The sequence below is a fragment of the Trachurus japonicus genome, chromosome 19 (assembly GCF_045865225.1).
Source record: "Trachurus japonicus isolate A0001 chromosome 19, Traja_1.0".
Classification (NCBI taxonomy): Eukaryota; Metazoa; Chordata; class Actinopteri; order Carangiformes; family Carangidae; genus Trachurus; species Trachurus japonicus.
The window spans coordinates 12,774,802-12,794,565 of NC_140925.1; the positions used below are offsets into that span (position 1 = coordinate 12,774,802).

General features: G+C 42.7%; 1 protein-coding gene across 2 annotated transcripts in view; it reads right to left on the reverse strand.

The window, feature by feature from the left end:
* abcc3 (ATP-binding cassette, sub-family C (CFTR/MRP), member 3) overlaps positions 1-19,764 on the reverse strand; it is a 51,847-nt gene extending 32,083 nt beyond the window's left edge. For both annotated transcript variants that reach the window (XM_085761818.1, XM_085761819.1), the window contains exons 1-4: positions 19,361-19,764; positions 6,941-7,117; positions 5,634-5,759; positions 815-952 (exon numbers count right to left, since the gene is read on the reverse strand). In XM_085761818.1, coding sequence (XP_085617944.1) covers positions 815-952; positions 5,634-5,759; positions 6,941-7,117; positions 19,361-19,396 — 477 coding nt within the window. In that variant the 5' untranslated portion in view covers positions 19,397-19,764. The remainder of the gene's footprint in view (positions 1-814; positions 953-5,633; positions 5,760-6,940; positions 7,118-19,360) is intronic.

The following is a 19,764-nucleotide window of genomic DNA, read 5'->3' on the forward strand; positions in this document are numbered from 1 at the left end:
CAGTCTGTCTTCCTCATGTCCTACTGCCCTTGGTGTTACCATTAACACCACAGCAGCCACAAGAAATGACTTTATAGGAATGGGAATAAGAAGGAGTGGTTTGGAAATCTGAAAGCTTTGATGGTTAGACACACCTTAGCCTTAACCTTAAAAACCAGTTCCTCTTATGAAAGCACTAAAAATAAACTTATTTTCTGCCTTTATACAAGAGTTTAGTAGGTCACTGACCAGTTGGCTCCCTGCAGAAAAGGCGACTTATCTGGGAGTCTTGTAATTCCAGTAGATTATAGCTCGGCAGGTCTGAAAAGCCAGGACTCTCAGCACCTAACTCAGTAAATACCTAGGTCACGGCTGGCTATTTATTTATCAATCGCCATGCATATGATCATCAGTGTGTACTGTGGCTCCTTGTCTTTTGCCCGTGTTTGTTTCCCTACAATCTGTCCGCCCATCTCTCCTCACCGCCAGCAGGTTTTGTTTGGAGTGTGCTGTGGCTCTGTTACAGAGCCACGCAGAGCTGGAGGTGAGATAAGTCTGCTCTGAACAACAGGCCCACTATTCCCTCTTCACTCTCTGCTTAGTGGCGTCCTGGGCTGACCCTCCAAAACATCTACTCCACTTTGAGCTGCATACTAACTACTGAGACGGCAAGAAAAGGGGGAGGAGGGAGGGGGGAGGAGGAGGGCTGGAGGCGGACTTGACTGATCAAGCGTTCTCAAACATGGAGAAGACTGAGCAGGAGAAGCAGGATAACAACGAGGGAGGAGATGAGATGACGGGCGATCGGGTGAGGAGAGGGTGATGTTGCTCTCACCTGGCTGGACGCCTGCAGGATCTTGGAGCGGAAAGGCACGATGGCGCACAGCACCGACAGGAACCAGAAGATGAAGAGGACCCCTGAGGACTGAACCCCACGTAACCTTTCAAACTGGATCAGGAATGTGGCCAGCAGCTGAGGGAGAGAGAGGAGGGAGGGGGGGACGGAGTTACATTAGCCAACAGAATCATAGTCCGACTGGGTCAGTCTTTCATCAGCTGCTGTGTGACCTGATGTGGCCTCAGGTCTCCGGCACGCTGCTCTGTCCGACTCCCAGCCTCAACGACCATGTTTCCATCCACACGTTTTTATTCGCATTAAGCAATATCGAATTAAAAATGCCTTATGGAAACAGTCAAATTTGATTAAACATCATGAATAGGGTTGCAAAGGGGCGGGAAATTTCCAGTAAATTTCCGGTAAATTTCCAGAAACTTTCCAGGGGAATTTTGGAAATATTCCAAATTATGGGAATTTATGGGAATTATTGGAAATTGGGTGTAATTTAAACAAACTGTGTCGTATCCAAACATGAACGTAAATATTTTGTTTTGTCATAAGAAGACATCCATGCAATACAAATGCAATTAAAAACATGACATTTTGAACAGATTTATTTGTGAGTAGAAGTTTATCAAGTTTTAATTCTTGTATGAACAATTAATTATTTTACTGAACAACAAAACATGAATGTTGGGAAAGAAAATAGCCCTCAATAGCCCTGCAGTAAGCAGTGCGCTGTGTGCATGTGGTTGAGGAATAGCATAGATATTCAAGTGTACAAGTAAACTTAAATCTGGTTGTTTTATGCTACAATATATTTTCCCCAATGTCAATGTTATGTCAATTCCGCTCAGTATACAAAGAAAGATGCAGGTGAACAGGACAGACTGGCTTCATGTGAAGTGTCACCACATCCCAGAACAGTTTGAAGCGCTGCCCTTCACAAACCACCTCCGGTGTCTGTAGGATTTAACATGCGGTGCGTCTGCATCTGCATGAAAGCGGTGTTTAGATGACAGGCATGTTGCATACACCAGCCTACAGCCTAGAACTTCCCTATTTACCAACTCAACTTGGCTGGCGTGCGTATGGCTCAGTGGTTTCCAGGCAACGACTCCAGCAGCTGGTCACACTGGGCCTGTGCACGGCCCGACCTCAGATAATCGGTTAAAGATGAAGGATGAATGTCCTTCTATTTTGTGATTTAGTACAAAAATGAATGGTAACACCTTAAATTGCAAGAAAACGATTCGATGATACAGCAACATGATCGCAAAACAGCACATGATTACGTCATTACACACGACTTTGTATTGGATTTAAAGGTCTGAGATGGAAATGCACTTGAACCAGTATTATTCGCATTAATACTTTTTTTGATCTTCAGATAATTGGATCGACAAGTGGATGGAAACATGGTTAGTGTTACTGCTGCTGGGGAACACAGGCACCAAACAGTGGAACGTCAGACAGGAAGTAAAGACTACTGACGACTGTATCCAGTGTGAAACAGAGTCTGGATCCATACGACATCCCACAGTAACTCTGAGCAAATGTTGTTTGTTGGTCGTGGTCACCGGGGCCAGTAGCCACGTCCCTCTGAAGCCTGACAGACGAAACCTGTCCTCACCTGCTCGGTGACCGAGTGGGACAGGGTCACAATGGTTTCAAGAGGAATGGGACAGAACTGATTTCACATTGTTCATTACCTTGACCTTGTAAAGAAAATAACAATCACACCTGATGAAAGTGGATTTGGAAGTTATCATCATGTCATCATATGATAGATCTTGTCTTTTACTAACATTTCTTGCTAACATTAGTGCTAGCTCCTCCTGTTTTATGTTGGTGGTTGATCTTTTTTTACAGTCCTGGTTAGGGATGTCACGATTATAAATTTTCTTGGTACGATTATTGTCAGAGAAATAATCACGGTACTACGATTATCACGATTATTATGCATTAATTAATTTTACAACACTATGAATGTGTAAAATCAAATATAGTCAAAATATAATTACATTACTCATTGTTTACACAAAATATTTCAAAGTATCTATTAATATATGACCAATTATTAATCCGCAGGGGAAATGTTTGAAATATTCAGGTCATAAATTGTCATCTATACCAAATGTTTGCATTTATTTTAATCGTTTTTTGTTTTGTTTTGCTTTTTTTTTTTTTATTAAAAATGACACACTAACATTTAAATTCCTACCAATTCAATGTTACGTTAGTTAAATGGACCAGTATCTGTGCATTTACCTTTGTTTTTACTCACATCTGCCAATAAGGTTCCAACATCAAATTTTTGTGAAAGTAACGGTATTTAGGAATCCTGTGGTTACCAAGGTAACCCTTTGGGTAATTTCCTCAGGCAACACAAATGTGGACTTATGTAAAATGTGAGGAAAGATCTGAAAATGTCCTGGTGCCGTCCATGGTTTGCCTGCAGCAGGACTGCACCATGTTCTCATGTCCTGGGATGGCTAGAAACACAACAGCCATGGACTGATCCCAGAACAGTAATAACTTTACTGTGCAAATGATTGAGTGAATTTGACCCAAATGACTGTTATTACGTTGACTGTTGAAGGTTTCTCCGAATTGATTAGATTGATTGAATGATTATATATTCTGGTAAATTGAAACATGATGAAAGGTTTTTTTTCTCATACACAAATCAAGTTATGTATTTAGGCATCACTCAGTGACCTTTGTGTTCTAAAAATTGTTGTGTCACCAGAGATAAATGATGAAATTCCTGGCCTGATATCTAAAATTTAATATCTCAATATAGTTCTGCCCCACCCCCAGTCCAGTATTGGAATATCATACAATGCAATGGACAAAACGCAAAAAATAAATTAACTATATTAATTGTTTTTGTTAAATGTAATAATAATAATTATGAAAAATGATGCATATTCAGGCACATACTGTGGTATTACATAGAATTAAATACTGGCCCAAACCTACATTAAAGCACCAACAGCTGAAGAAGAAGAGCGTGCAGTACTACATACATTGAATTTATAGACAATTACTGTGACATCATATAGTCCACCACACAATACCTGATATTCCTGTTTACCATCTCTACAGCTTTCTTGTGTGTGTGTGTGTGTGTGTGTGTTTCATCTTCAAAGAACTACACAAGAAACAGATTCCTCCCAGTTCTCAAACAGGATCAGTTTTCATGACCACTCAGTGTCGACGTTTTGTTGTAAAATGCCGTCTGAAGAGTCTCTCTCTCCACAAGAACAGTGCCTCTCTCATCATCAACATTAATGTGTTTGTGAGTGAGGCCCAGGAAACATAAACTGCTTCAGATCACAGACTGTGTGTGCATGACATGTGTTGTCCAGGTGTAGTTTTGCGTAACAGTGTGTAGTGTCATTGAAGCCTGAAGCCTCCTGTGTAAACAGAGTCTTGTTGCTAATTCACTTCACTGTGGAGAAGAGCTTTTATCTGCTCAAGCAGCCAAGTTTGTCCCAACTCATCACAGTCAGTCTGGAACCAGTATAAAAACCAGAAGCAGTGATGTGGAGACCTGTAGCCTCCAGGTCACAAACACAGAGAACACACAGTGAGCTAGAATTTTCATTTACATGTGCAAATTTTGGAAAGAGGAAGATGAATTTGTTTGTGAAATGAACAAACAAACAAAGCTGAATTTGTTACTTGTAAGACTGAGTAGTTTATATATATATATATATTTATATATATATATATATTTGTTTGTTCATCACAAACTGAAGAGATTTGGTCGACGGAGACATTTCACCTCAGCTTTTCCAACATAGATCCAAGAAGGAGCTCCGCTTTCATAAAAATCATTTTACAACTAGTTTGTCAACAGAATTAAACTTGTCTTAAGCCCTATTCGCACGGGATTAGTATTACCTGGGGACCTCTGGTAATTTGTAATAATTGCGGAGGACGTCTGTGATCTTAATCCCATGCGAATGTGCCATGTCAGTAATTTGTGAAGTAAAAATTCCGCAAATTACCTATATATTTCACCAAAGACCGACGTCCCGTGGTAAAACTAGTCCCGTGCGAATCTGCATCTCAGTAATTGAGGGGCATTTTTTGTTTTTGTTGTTTTTATTGCGCGCCTTTTCTACTTCTTCCCCGGGTTGAAACCATACTGTACGGGCAACTGGAGGTTGCGGTGGAAATTATGAGCGGCATTATTTTTGCAAACACGGGCTCGTATCGGTGCTGGAGACCCATTCGAACCATGGCTCGCCCCACACAGCTATCCGTTGCAGGGTTTCCTTGCCGCCATCTCGCTTTCGCACTGCACACGCGACAATGGATTGCGACGTGCGCGCGGTTTTGACGTCACATCCGGGCCGTAAATGTCAGTAATGTCAGTAAATTCGAGTAAAATACAGACTTCATTTATCCCATGCCAATGCACCGCAAGAAACACAGACATGGGGGGGTAATTTACAAATCACCAGAGGTCCCCAGGTAATACTAATCCCGTGCGAATAGGGCTTTACTAACAGGGTTTGTTTTTTACAATGCAGATTTGTTGGCCGTGTCCTGTGATGACATCTCTGTATTTGCATGTAAAATTTGTTTGTATAATTCCAGAGTAAAATTTGCACGGAGGGACAATGCTGCTTTCAAACAGTTATTCAAAATCATGTATTAGTTGCAGGTATGACTGGTGAACGTGTCGACCACAAACTCAGTCTTTGGACCTCGGAGAGCTGCTGATGAGTGTGAGATGAAACCGCAGAGTCACACACTGTCTCGTTGTGGACTGATGATGGACAGTTTAAAAAGCTCTCACCATGGTCATGCCCAGAACCAGCGGGGTGATGAAGTAGATGGGCGGCTGGTTATGTCCCTGCCGCAGCTCGTGGAATGTGTAGAAGAGATCCGTCCAACACACGACCCACAACAACAGGCCGAACACCTGGGAGACAGAGAGACAGAGGACACATGAAAAACACAGGAAAGGAAGGGAAGTCCTGTCCACTGCTGGTCTGGAGCACCTTCAACATCATTATTATAAAGTACTGATCAAACCACATGGATAACAGAGAAAACTGGAGATTGTTTCAGCTAGTAAATCTGCATTATGTACATTTAAAGTGTTCGTTGGTTGCAGATCATAGCAGGAGAGTGAACCTGACCACAGATGAGTTGATCATATTTTAAACTACTGTAGCACATACTGCCATCACCACCATGCAGGCACATGCTGACAGCCAGCTGAGAAAAGGGATAGAGAAAAGATTTTATTTAACTAACTGACAGTCAGTTACATACTGTAGATCTTAAAGGGGAACTATGTCAGTCCAGTCTCTCCTCCTCTGTGTTGCTAACCCTCCTCCTGGCCATGTGCAGTTGTTTTTAATGAAGTCGCAGAGAAATCAATCCATGGAGTGGCGGTGGATAACGTTATTTATCATAAACAATGTTACAATGTGTGAAAGAAAAGAAAAGAAAAAAAAAACCTGAACCTTGATTTTTGTGAGTCTTTAAGTCATGTGAGAAAGCTCCAAAACCCACATGGAATGGACAAACTGAGGTTACTGACATCCTCCATTCAGACAGCAACATGACAGAGCCAGTGTGTTACGCTACCACAGCTTGTGCTGCTTAACTGGAGCTTAGCTTCACCTCCGACTGCAGTGGAGTTTCTCCTTTGAAGTGATGTTTCCAATAGCTTCATTTATTCAACTCAACATGACAATTTAATAATTCAGAACACAAACGTTCACCTGCTGTTTAGTCCTATGGTAATTACAGTTCACCACATCTCCGCTATTATCTGATGTTACTTAGCTGCACGTTTTGATGTGTCACAGGTGTGCTCTGTTTTGTAGCAGAAGAACGGGTTGTTCACTAACCAGAAGGTCGGTGACCTTTTTTTTTTTGCTTCTCTCCTTTGTGTGTGTTTTGTATTGTGATATTCTCTTGTGTCCAAAACTAATTTCTCCTAAGGGAGACAATAAAAAGCAACTAACTATAACTAACTAATGTGAGTGGATGGGTGAATGTGACAAACAGCCTTGAGTTGGTCCTGGAGACTAGACAAACGTGCAAGTCCACAAAATTGCTGAGTAAATGAATGAGTGAATGAAGTCTCACCGTTTTGAACCGGTTGAGAATGGACACCATGATGTAACCTTTGTTGTTCTTCTTCAGATAAAACAAGTAGATGGGGAAGACGGCCCACAGGAAGATGCACGGCAGCCATGACAGGACCGTCAGCTGGAAACACTCGGGGAGGTCGGGCCGGTCTGCGTAGAACGTCTGATTGGCTACCTGCAGAGACACACACACAGGAAGTGGAGCGGAGCTTCGGTTGACTGAATAACATTACACTTGTTATCAGAGAGGTCCATGCAGCTCTATCTGAGCCTGCAGCCCTGCACACTGACCAGACACGTAGCATCAAGCCCTGCCGCTGACAGCAGAGTCTAAACAATGCGTTTACACAACCTCCACCCACAAACACAAACACACACACACACACCAGATGTTTATCCTTGAACTGAAGTCTGTAAACACTTTGAGACCATTGCCCTGAGGGGGAGGAAACCTCAGAAACATAACAACTGCAAACTTTCAGTTTTTCAGCTTCACCAGTCGAAACTGTCCATCGAAGCAGAGAAGCCGATGTGACCGTCAAAGGAGCTGTCGTCATAGAGACAGAGTTTTTCTAGTTAATATAAGTTAATATGTGTCATGACTCATGATGCTGTCAGTCATTGAAAACTAACTATGCGTTGGAATATTTTGACCGTCACCACACACTGGACCAGCTCAAGCTGATGTCAGCAGCTTGAATGAAAAGTTTGTTTGAAATTGTTTTTTTCCCATTCATCATACCAAAAGATAAAAGTGTGTGATTCATTATTTAACTGATTGAGGACAGCGGAGGAGGAAGTTTCAGTAAACATGACTCAGCAGTTTTTTAGTGTTCCCCTGCACAAACTGACAAGGCCCACCCACAGATGGAGCAAGATAAACACAGCTGCCAGCCTCTCCATACATCACCACACCCACCTGTTGAAGAGGTGTGTGATGGGAAATAGGTGAGGGGTAAGTGCTGGTGTGTGTGTGTGTGTGTGTGTGTGTGTGTGTAAGATGATGAACTCCATCACTCTTCCTGACAGCCTGGATAAAGCAATATGGCTTGTTACATTAGTATAAGTTAGAGGCTTATTTGAAAGTCATTCAAAAACTCCACATGAAACAGGAGTATAACAGTGATAATATCACATATCATATTACATTGCACAGATTATTAAATTTTTTAAAAATATATATATATACACACTGTATATATTATTATTTATTTTTTTCCCCATAATTTTAGACACGTTCTTTCGAAATACATCCATTACAAAAATAAATAAATAAATAAAAATCTCTGTGGCTGCTACTAAACGTCTCTGCTTGTCAAAATGACTCCATCCAACCTGTGGGTAGCTTCCACTTCAAACCTGCTTTCTGTGTGACCTCAGGAGCTCTGAGCCTGTAGAAGCCCTCGCAGATTACAAACCCTTTATTCCATTTCACAGACTTTCAGTGCAGTTATCAGTCCACTTAAGACCTGAAACCTGAGACTCCAACAAAAGCAGAGATTAACAGGGTGGGGTGCAGCCAGGACAAATGGTAGGAGGAGGAGGAGGAGGAGGACGAAGAAAAGGAGGAGGCTCCACTCAACCGGGCAAAAACCTGAAAGAACAGAGTCGGAGAGACATCAGCAAGTCCCAACGCTTGTTATCATCATCATCAGAGCTCCATGAGACAACGATCACTGTTCACGCAACCTGCGTCAGATCCAATCAGCAGCTGCTGGTTTTACAACAGCTAATACAAAACTGGTTTCAAATCTGTGTCTGGCTCGGCAGTCGGCAGTGAACCAGTTACTGGCTCTGGATACTCATCAAACATGGCAAAACTGTTATGCAGATGACACTCTGCTATAGAGCCAGCTCAGACTAACCAGTTGTCTTCAAGGCATTAATACCTGAAAGACCAGCAATTTACTAATTAACTCAAACATTGAAATTAACTAACGTTCAATTATTGAACTTCTCCCTAAACACCTTAGAAACACATTAGCTGATGATATAAGTATTCTCGGTGGCCTCCAGTGCCATTTTCAGGACATGACCTTTACATCACACATACAACAAGTCTCTGCCAACATTAGGGAAATGAGAAACATGCTGTCAGAGAAAAACCTCCAGCTGACTGAAAATGCTGCAGCACAATCACAGACAGGACCTGGGGAAAGAGATCACACCTCTCCTCTCCTGTGTTCTGCAAATCCTCTCCTTTACCTACAAGGCCAATCACGGTGACACCACTGACCATCCAACAGAACTCTCCACTTCTTTAAATGAATTTGTTCTCCTGCCAGTTGCTGAGATAGGAGGCTGAGCCCTCAGCTCTCAGGACGTATCAGTTCTGTCTGGAGCAGCACATATGACAACACCATTAACATAGTTTATATAGCTGGTTATGGTCTCACTCTTGCTCTATCCTCCCTCTCTCTTTCTCCTCTTCCCTCCCCTGTCACAAGTGTTCCTCTTTGTGGGAACTGCTGGATCTCTCTCATTAATACACTATTACCCCACCCTGCAAATTGCCTGATGATTTGGTGCAATACAAATAAAACTGAACTGAATTGAAAGCGTACTTTCAATGGAGAAAAATCTTCATCACAGTCCTATCCTTTTGGCAAATTGGCCCATTGCCATAACCCCTATAGTCATAGCAGTAAGTTTGTTACCTTTAATTGTCGGTGTAAGCTATTTTTAGAACAGCCGAGCTGAGCTGCTCTGAGCTATGCTACGGAAACTAATGGGATTTCTTGGTTTCCCTCATCAAACTCCTCTAAAACAACTCTGTCCCGTAACGTTCCATTATTATCTCATAGCGTGATGAATGTGCAGGTCACAACTTGTCCAGCAGAGCGTTTTGGAGTTGTTGGATTGTGTATTTGATGAGTTTGATGAGGGAAACCAAGAAAACCCATTAGCCTCCGTAGTGTAGCTCTGAGCAGCTCACGGCTCTGCTCCGCCGTTCTAAAAATAATTTGCACCGACAAATAAAGGTAACGAACCTACTCCTACAACTATAGGGATTATGGCAATGGGCCAATTTGCCAAAATGTTGAACTATCCCTTTAAGATGTCAAGTATGTGAGTATTGTCAGGAAGATGTACATATAGAATTAAGTGTTGAATGAATCTAACCTGTAAGTGTTACTATTACATCATCATATCATTAGATTAGATTAGTGTTGGTCATCCACAATGTCAGATGGGGGTCAGTGTGTGTCTGTTTTTCAGTCAGAGGTCCCTGAGCGAACACACAGCAGCCGAGCTGCAGCTGCAGCTGGGATGAGCAAAATGATTTTTATTCTGCATTTTACGACCATGGTCATGAAAACACTAATCTAATCAATTCATCTCTGAATGGTTGGTTAGTGCAACTTGGCATCAGCAGGGACCTGCTGGTGTGAACAGAGAAGATGAGAAAACAAAACAGTGTGACTCAGTGAAATAACCACACACACACACACACACACACACACACACACACACTGGAGTTACAGATCAACACAGCCAGATTTTGTTTGTCTGTTTTCCTGACTCATTCAGCACACTGAACTTCAATCCCACATTGTCTCATCACCACCTCAGATAAATTCAGTTTAGGTCAGCATTTCTTCAAACACTGTGACCTTCAGCTCCAACAGAGCTGCTGCACATCCTGACATCACAGTGAACCCGACCTTTCCATACAACTCGCTTTATTTGTGAAGACAGTTGTATCATCATGTCATCAACATCTTGCTGTAGCCAAAAATGTTTTTGTGAGGTCACAATGACCTTGATCTTTGAATTCTAAAATCAGTCCATCCTTCTGTCAAAAGCTGCGTGACAGTTCATGGACCACATCCCTCAGAGGCTGCATCTGAAGACTGAATGTCCCGCTTCAATTGTGTTTTTCTTTTCCAACATACATAAAGTTCACTGCCTGCCAGTAATGAAAGCAATCACTGACAGAGTCACTGTTGAATCTTAGTGCTGCGTTTCAAAGCAGCAGCTGCTATCAGTTTGGCCTTTCTGCTCTATAACATCTTCAGAGGACTAGAGCTGTGTATTGGACAGAATGTGGAGATACAGTCCATATGGATGATATGAGATGTTGCAGTATATGTGGATACTGTAAGCAAGGCTATGATAGTGTATTTAAAAATAAATAAAAACATCTCTTAGTATAAGGAGCACAAAATATTATATGCACAAACAAATACAGGTCATTTGACTCATTTCTCAGTTCCTGTATCAATAAATACTTTTCTGTGTAAACTGAACAGAGTAAATTAACATCTGCTTAAGTTAGAAAAAAATAGCACTTTTATTTCTGCAATCTTAACAAAGGGATCACCATCACACAAAGATTAAACACAAAACCAACGTCCGTCACCATGTAAACTATTGACAGAACATTATCACAGTATTTAAGTGTATCAACATTTTCCTACACCACTATGAATGACCTCATCCTCCCCCCAGACCGGAGACACAGCTAAAGAGAAGGTGCTGTTGAGATATCAAAAGAGTCTGGTTTTAAAAAACGCTCCATCTGTGTCTGCACTGGGATCAGATGAACCTGGACCGGGTCTGACTTCACTTCCACTTCCAGTTCTTTCTGCAGCAGGCCGGTGCGGATGGAAGGATGACGACAGTAGAGACGGCAGGAGGACAGGAACTCCTGCCGTCATGTTTGCTCACACTGGCGTGGGAAACATGTGTGATTCATGTACAGTAGATAGAGCGGATCAGCAGATTCCTCAACCGCACATTTCAGCGGATTATGCGGAATGTTGATTCAGACGGAGTTCAGCATTTTACTTAAAGGGAAACTTCGTTTTTTTTCAACCTGGGCCCTGTTTTCATATGTTTTTCTGTATATGTGAGTGATGGATAATACAATTATTGAGGTGGCTCCAGTATTGAGCAGGGCAGGCAGCCTGCAGCCCAGCTAACGCTCTTCAACCGGGCAAGTGGCTCCTGTCAAAGTTCGCCCTATAAACGTGCATTTTTTTCACACTGACAGGCTCAGATAGTTACAATGAGTGTCCGACAACATACTATAAAGGATAAACGAACGTAATAGTCTCTACCTTTAGCTGGAGGTCGCTGTTTGTTGTGATCTGTGTCCAAATCTCACCACGCTAGAAATCTCGTTCTGAAATCTCGCGATAACTTGCGGCAAAACACAGGTGGGGAATACTGTTACCTGACTGAGGTGAAGAGAAACGACCGGAGAATTTACAAATTGTAGCAACAAAATGTTGGGCCACTCTTCGCGCTGCTTTCACAGAGCTTTCACAAGTTAGGACTGGCTGTGCTACAAATGGATGCCGACACTCCTGTCGATGCACTGCGCCGTCGCCATGCCGACCACAGGGTCTGCTGTGACCACTTTGACCGGGATGACTACTGCCAGTCAAAGAAGAGACGTGCTAAAGGAAGAGACATAAGTTCGTTTCTCCTTTCTACGTAGCATGTTGTCGGACACTCATTTGTAACTATCTGAGCCCGTCAGTGTGAAAAAAATGCATGTTTATAGGGCGAACTTTGAAGAGCGTGATAAAAACGCAGACAGGAAGTGAGTGAGACTGTGCAGACTGAAGGTGATAAATCAAAGCCAACACGCAACAACTAGCCTATATACACATACACGGGTCTGGCAAACTTTTCACTCTTTCTAAAATTCAACTTTCCTTTTTTGAGAAGTTGGTAGGTCCTCCTCAGTCACCAGTTCACAAGGCATCACAAGGCAGCGTCCCGACATCCTGGGGTCACAACTACCGTTTCACAACTTCTCAATTCCTGATTTTCTGCTGCGTCAACAGTTCAGATCAGGAAACGCACTCCACTCTTACAGGAACACTAATACACTCTGAGACAGGGGCTCAAACAATGTCCAGCATGTAGGCATTACTCTTAACCACACAACTGGCTGCCCTGTCCAGAGCTGATCCCCTGAAACACTACTTTACATCATTCACCCTCCCCCCTCCCTTTCTTATCCCTTCTTCTTTAACCTCCCTATTCTCTGTTTTTATTTCCAATATGCCTGCTCAACACCCCCTCCTGCAACTCCACCCTCCAATCTCTGGTTTGTCTTGTCTCAGTTTGTTTGTTTGTTCTGTAATCGCCCTTTGTCCCATACGGTTTTGTACATGTCTAACCGTCTTGTAACTGTCTGGTAATGTGTGTTTAAAAGTTCATTAAAAAGAAAAACAAACAATTGGCTGGCCTTTGCTGCATGTCATACTCCTTCATAATAAAGTCAGTAAAAGCTGAACAAATATCTTTCAAGTCACATCTCTGCACACACAGCTCAGTTAATGATAACACACCTCGACTAACACAACTATTGTGAAGCGCTGGAGATCCCCCCCACACACGCCCTGGTCTTCTCATGTACGACTTCCTAAATCACCACTACTTCCTCTTTCTTGTACAGTAGTTCCCAGATTACACTCTGTCCCTCCTCCTGCTCTTTCTCTCCATTCACAGCTGTAATTCAAGCTGCCGCTGACGCACCCAGCTGCTTTATAATGCTCCTGATAGACAGGCTTTACACCAGCCTGCTGCTGTACTGGCTGTCCGCTCTAAGCCCGGCCCGCCACCCTGTTCATGCAAATCATATCCATCCATCCGTCCATCCATCCATCCATACATCATGGGCCTACTACATGTTTGCTTCTGTGTGTGTCACAATACTGTAACAACTAGGGCTGGGAAGATATGCTTTTCTCCCGATTCGATTCTTCTACGATTTTTTGGATGCCAAGTCGATTTGAATCGCAATTCTACGATATTGCCGATTTTTAGTCTGCATTTTTAACACTAGTGAAACAGTTGAATGATTGTCTACAGACTATTCCAGGAACCATATTTCTCCCAAAAATACACATCACATGTAAGTCAGTTTTTAAGATTTATTCAGCAGCAATATATATGCTTACTCTCTTTTCAAAAGCCTGGACTGCATAAAAGAGGCAAAAATAAAAGAGTATAGAAAAAACAGGCTTCTGAAACCTTTCTGACAAAATGAGATATAGACTGAGGTAAACTGCTACATTTTAACATTTATCTGGAGCCTATAAATTAACATACTCCATTATAAAGTGAACTTAAACCCTTTTCAAAACCTGGACTCTCTGTATGTAAAAAAGGCTAACAAATGCACATTGCACAATATATATATATATTTTTTTTAAGTTTTAATAAAATATCAATACTTATGTGAATCGATTATTTCTCCCACCCCTAGTAACAACTGTATGTATGGTTAGAACTGGAGGTGGGAGATGAGGCCAGATCTCCACTGTAACTCCAGTGTCTTGGATTGCAGCTGACGACCCACAGTGAAGATGTTCCACTATGCTGCTCACAGACGCCTCAGAGAACAAAGGCAGCTGACCTGGCTCTCCTCAGCAGTCATTTACATCCAATTAAATATCAGCAGCTTTTAATGATGCAGTCTGTTTCATCTTGTGCAACATAAGGTCATGACTCATGTTGTATGAGATCTTCAGATCCACTGCTCCTGTTCGGACCTCCTTTGCTTTAATATTTGAAACAGGAAAGCTTCAAAGAGTTTCACCTCAACAACATATTTCTACATTTAGAGAACAGGTTGATTTTTTCCACTTACAAAACTGCACTACTCTCTTGGTGGGTTTACATGGAGACTTTTTCCTCTTTCTGATTGAACTCATTCCTATCGAGTCTTTCTGGTCAACTGTTTACACAGGACGAAGCTGGTTCAGACGTGTTCGGGCCGAAATTATATCTACAAATGACTCTGGTAATTTTTCCTCTTCGTTTTGGTCTGGCTGGGTTCAGGCCAAGAATTAATGCTAATGAGACACATTGGGTGTGGTTGAATTTTAATTTTCAGGCCTTTTGGGAACTCTTGTAATCAAAACATCCTGCGACTGATCAGAGATGGAGATCTATGGTCTGATTAGAACAGTAGTTGTTTCATTCAAGCATTTGCAAGTGAGGAAACGTCACTATGCATTCGCAGAAAGAACGGAACCAACATTCTGCTCTACATGATATCATTTTCATTTCCTTCGGTTTAAGAAAAGGTTTATTCTACCTCTCTGCAACCAAATTAAATTCCATTCACTCTGGACTTGTTTATTCTGATTGAGCTGTTTATATAGAGCATTTTCATTCGGTTTGGACTCTGAACCGATTCTAATGGGAAAATTTGGCTCCATGTAAACCCAGCTCTCTACAGCCACGTCTGGAGCATGGAGCGTCCATCTTGAAAACACTGTGTGTAGCGGCAGCCTAACTGTCTAAGCTCGGCCTGACTTGACTGATACACTTTAAGATCTGCCTCAACAACTTTCTCTTGTATGGCCATCATGTTTGACTCAAATAATGGAGCTGTGGGCTTTGTCTGCCTCTGCGTTTCTCACCTTTCACAACCACTGAGGCTACAAACTAAGTCTGTGGCCAAGCCTCGGTGTTGAACCTGACTCAGTGAGCAGGCCCTGTTGAATTCTGGGGGATTAGCCTACAACTGGCTGGAGTTTGTTTGAAGTGGACGTAAACAGCAGCAAACAGTGCAGGTCACCTCAGCCGACCTGGAAAACAACCAGGCCTCAGAGTAATGTCAGGCTGCTCCAGACTTAACCCTTCATGAGCCAACACACTGCTGCAGAGCTGCTGGTGTGTACACCCATACCCCACACACACACACACACACACACACACATACATACACAGCTCCAGAGGTACAATGCTGCAGCAGTGGAAGCTTGTCATGTAACACTGATGACAATCTCTCCAGCTTCAGACTTTGTTATGACACATTTAAAGCTGCACTGGTCTAAATTTGATGAACAGATAAAAATGAAGGTCAAAAGTGATGAACCTACAGTGGCCCTGAAGGCTCAGTTTACTGCAACTTCAGAAATGAGACAAATTCATGAAATATCTCCATCAATGCGTGAACGTGTCACATGGGTTCCAGAGACTTGGAGCCGGCGGTACAGGCTCCACAGCTGCATATCTGAGCCTCAGGTCAGGCAGCTGATCTTTAACAGGCTTAACCTGAGAGTCCTGGTCTGGCTGTCCCCTGCTGTATGTCTCTCCATGTCCTGCTCTGTCCTCTGTCTCCTTTTCCTGAGAGTACTATCAGTAAAAAAGCCAGTGCGAGTCCAGGAGCAGAACAGCAGGCAGTGGAGCAAACCATTGATCCGGGGGGGGGGGGGATCTGTTGAAACTTTAATAAGGACTGTTTTGCATTGACAGCTTTCAAAACAAAAGCATTGTAACTATTATATGACTTCAACACAGTGACAGTTAGCATAGGTTATTTCAGCCTATGTATGCTTACAACACAGAGGAAGTGTTTTCACCACATGCATTGCTATTACATCAATAATACATGTAAACCACAAACCTCACAAAGCCTCGAACAACAGGTCTGTCCCAGCCTGGTTCATCACTCACAGGAAACTTTCCTGTAGTTGTGCGTGCTTTGTAGCATGTTTGTGTAATTGGTTGTGTTTATTTGCAACCCATGAAATGGATGCAGATTTTTAGGACATGTTACATCCTGTGAATTAGGGAGTCCGAGCCCGATGGGGCTGGGGACCACGGTTACAAGGCACCCTGCAGGAACTTAGATTCTTATTGATTCTGGGGGTGTGTCACGGTTCGGTGCACACAGTCACACGATGAATAAAAAAAGTCCTCACTCTTGGTAATGAGCCTCAAAGCTGCCAGCAACCGTCATAACAGACGAAGAAAAGAAGTGATGAGAGTGTGAAGTTAGAGGAGCTGCCTGCCTCATTCATGTCACCGCTCGCGACTGGTTGACCGGACAAAGTGTGATATTTCACAGATGTGCGGCGCATTGCTAGAAATGCATCAAACACATTTGATGTCAATCACTGGTGCAAGGAAAAAGACAAGTTGTGTGCAACAACTTATCCCCACTGTTTTAAAGCCTATTGACATGAACACAGACACCACAAACATCACCAAAGCAACTGGCATCTAGTCTAAATTAACTGTGTAAACCAACATTGATGTTAGTTTCTTGTTGTTTTTTTTAATAATAGTTGCCAGTTGTCAAGTGCAAGTTTTTTTCCTCCATGAATGGTATTACAACACTCCTAATACAGAACACAACAGACAGATTTTAGTTTTACATTCAATTAGTGTCTGTTGTACCGAACCCGTACCGAACCGTGACTTGTGTGTACCATTACACCCCTAACTGATTCCATTCAGATGTTGATTATTATTCCCTTTTTTCGACAGTCAAAGTCAAAGAGCAGCGTAAACTGTATATACCGGTATGTATGTATGTATGTATATATAGTAAGAGATGATGCAGTACAACTCTGAGGGCTGATACAGACGGCTGCATGGACCTCAGACAGAAACCTGGGCCCTAAGTCCAGTTGGTGCACAACCTGTCAGGCAGAATCTCTAGACAATGCTGACAAAGGTTTTGTATTTCACCAAAAACCTGCTTCTTTTGATACCATGAGTATTTGTGGTATCGAATAAGTATCAAGAATCATGTATATTTACTATTGGTATCGACTACTGAAATTCTGGTATCATGACAAGCCAACCTGCAAGGCCGGTTTGTGTGGCAGGCCTAGACCCTGATGTAGTTTACTGGTCGGATCCAGTCACATTGCTCTCACCTCATCTTACACTCTCCTGATGGAGACAGACTCTGGAGGAGAGTCAAGCTGCTAAAAACAGAGCAAGGCAGACACATCTGGCTCAGGAGACAGTGGGATCCAGAACAGAGCTTCAAATTCACCATAACGACACACACAACTTCATGTTTCTCTGAGTTTCATATCATCATATGAAAAAGTGAAAACTGAGGAGGCTTTATCAGTGCTGCACTAAGACAGCACTGTAGGCTATTCATCATACACATGACTTCCACATTGACTCAAATGTCAAATAATCATCACCGTCCGGGTTCAAGATAAAACACGTCTGGGTCTGCTTCAGGTGCTGCTGTTGTGTTTAATTGTTGTGGAAAAACACACAACTAACCCCAAACAGCACCAAAAACAGACACTTCAGGTTTCCACATTATTATTTCAAAAATGAGCATGCCCATATGTACCCTTTAAAAAGGACAATCTATATTACATATTACCATCCTTCATTCATTTGTGTATGAAATAAGTAACACATGTAGCTAATAATTATACATTGTGAAATCATTATTTATGCTTGTATTAACAGTGCTGCTGCCATCAACACTGCTGTGGAAAAATAAAAGCCTCCATAATAATCCCACTGGGATTTAATGTGTTTGTGTGTTGTGCCGTAGTCTCCTGTGATATTCATGATGCTCACACTTATAGAGGGTGTGTGTGTTGTGTTACAGCTTTTCTGAAATGCCAAAACACTAAATCCCAGTGTTTGAACCAAATCCTCGGTGGCCTGAACAAAGTTAGGCTACTGAAACACGTTCCAGATTTCCTATTGAAAATGTCTAAACACAATTTCATTTGAGAAACACATTGTGCACCGTCATGCACTCCTGGTGCATAACAGTAAAGGTTCAAACTCTGAACTCAACAACTCAAAACTGTTAATACTTTTTTGCTGATGAAGTGGTGACACAAGCATTAAAGGTCCCAGGTCGTTACAGGTTGAAGGTTTTTAAGAAAGAATGATCTGAGAGGTGGAGGAGGAGGAAGATCAAGACCAAGTCATTTCAGGGGGAAGAAAAATGCACAACTATAATCTAAGTTCTTGTTCATACATGCACTGTATTTGCATATAGCTACATACATACAACAGCCGACTCACTGTCCTGTCATCAACGAGATCATGGTCTATTACAGTTGCTCAAATTTTGGTTTTATAAGAGTTGTGAGTTTAGTGATAGTCGTCTGACTAATGAGTTTTGTGTTTAGCACAGGAGGTTTCAAGAAAGGAGTTAAAGTGAGGGTAAAAACTATAAACAGTAGTACAGAGATAAAGAGTAGCTAATTGTGTCCTGTGGTTTTGCATGGTGACTGCTCCTCCATTCAAACATGAACTTGCTCGTGTCTGTCACCGTGAAGAGGAGCAGCTGCTGACTGAGGTGAGTTCACGGACATGTAGCCTATACATTCACTTCAGTTTCACATATTCTCTTTGTGTAAACATCTCATTGTTTTTTATAAAACTACATAACTGGATGTAAATGCACCTGGAACTAACCTTGCTGTGTGTTGTCTTTTTACACAACGAACCTGGGACGAAGCGGCGTATTTACGGTGAACCGTGAACGTAGCAGCAGCAGCAGGAGCCAGAAGAAGGTGTCACAACTTTTTTTGCACATTTTTTTTGTCAGAGCAGCACGCGAAGTTCACACGGGGACAGTTGTAGTATCGTGTGACCCACACACACACAAACACAAAGTATGACATATCGTCGACGAGGGGGGGCAAGCTCGTAGGCTACTCACCCAGAAGGGCAGCTGCGGTCCGCACAGCCACTCCATCCGTGTGGCGGCGGCGGGAGGGAGGGAGCCCCGGAGCAGGCGGAGCGCTGTCCCTCCTCTGAAGGTGGAGCCGTCCGGTTCACAGCAGCTTTCCTCCTCCTGAGCAGCAGCACTTCGCCGTGAAAAGACGCTCTTTTACAGTCACATGCCCAACCGGCAGTAGTAGTAGCTATAGGCCCTGAGTTGTAGTAGCGAAGTCGCCTTGGTTTCGACGCCGGCGCCCTCCCCCTCACGCTCGGGACAGCGAGGACCGACCGACCTACTCGGGGGGGAAAAGAGTCCGCTTCTTCCTCTCTGTTCTGGGGCGAAGCGCAGGAGCAGTCACCCGGAGCCTGCGGAGGATTATAGATTATAGTGAAGGAGGCAGG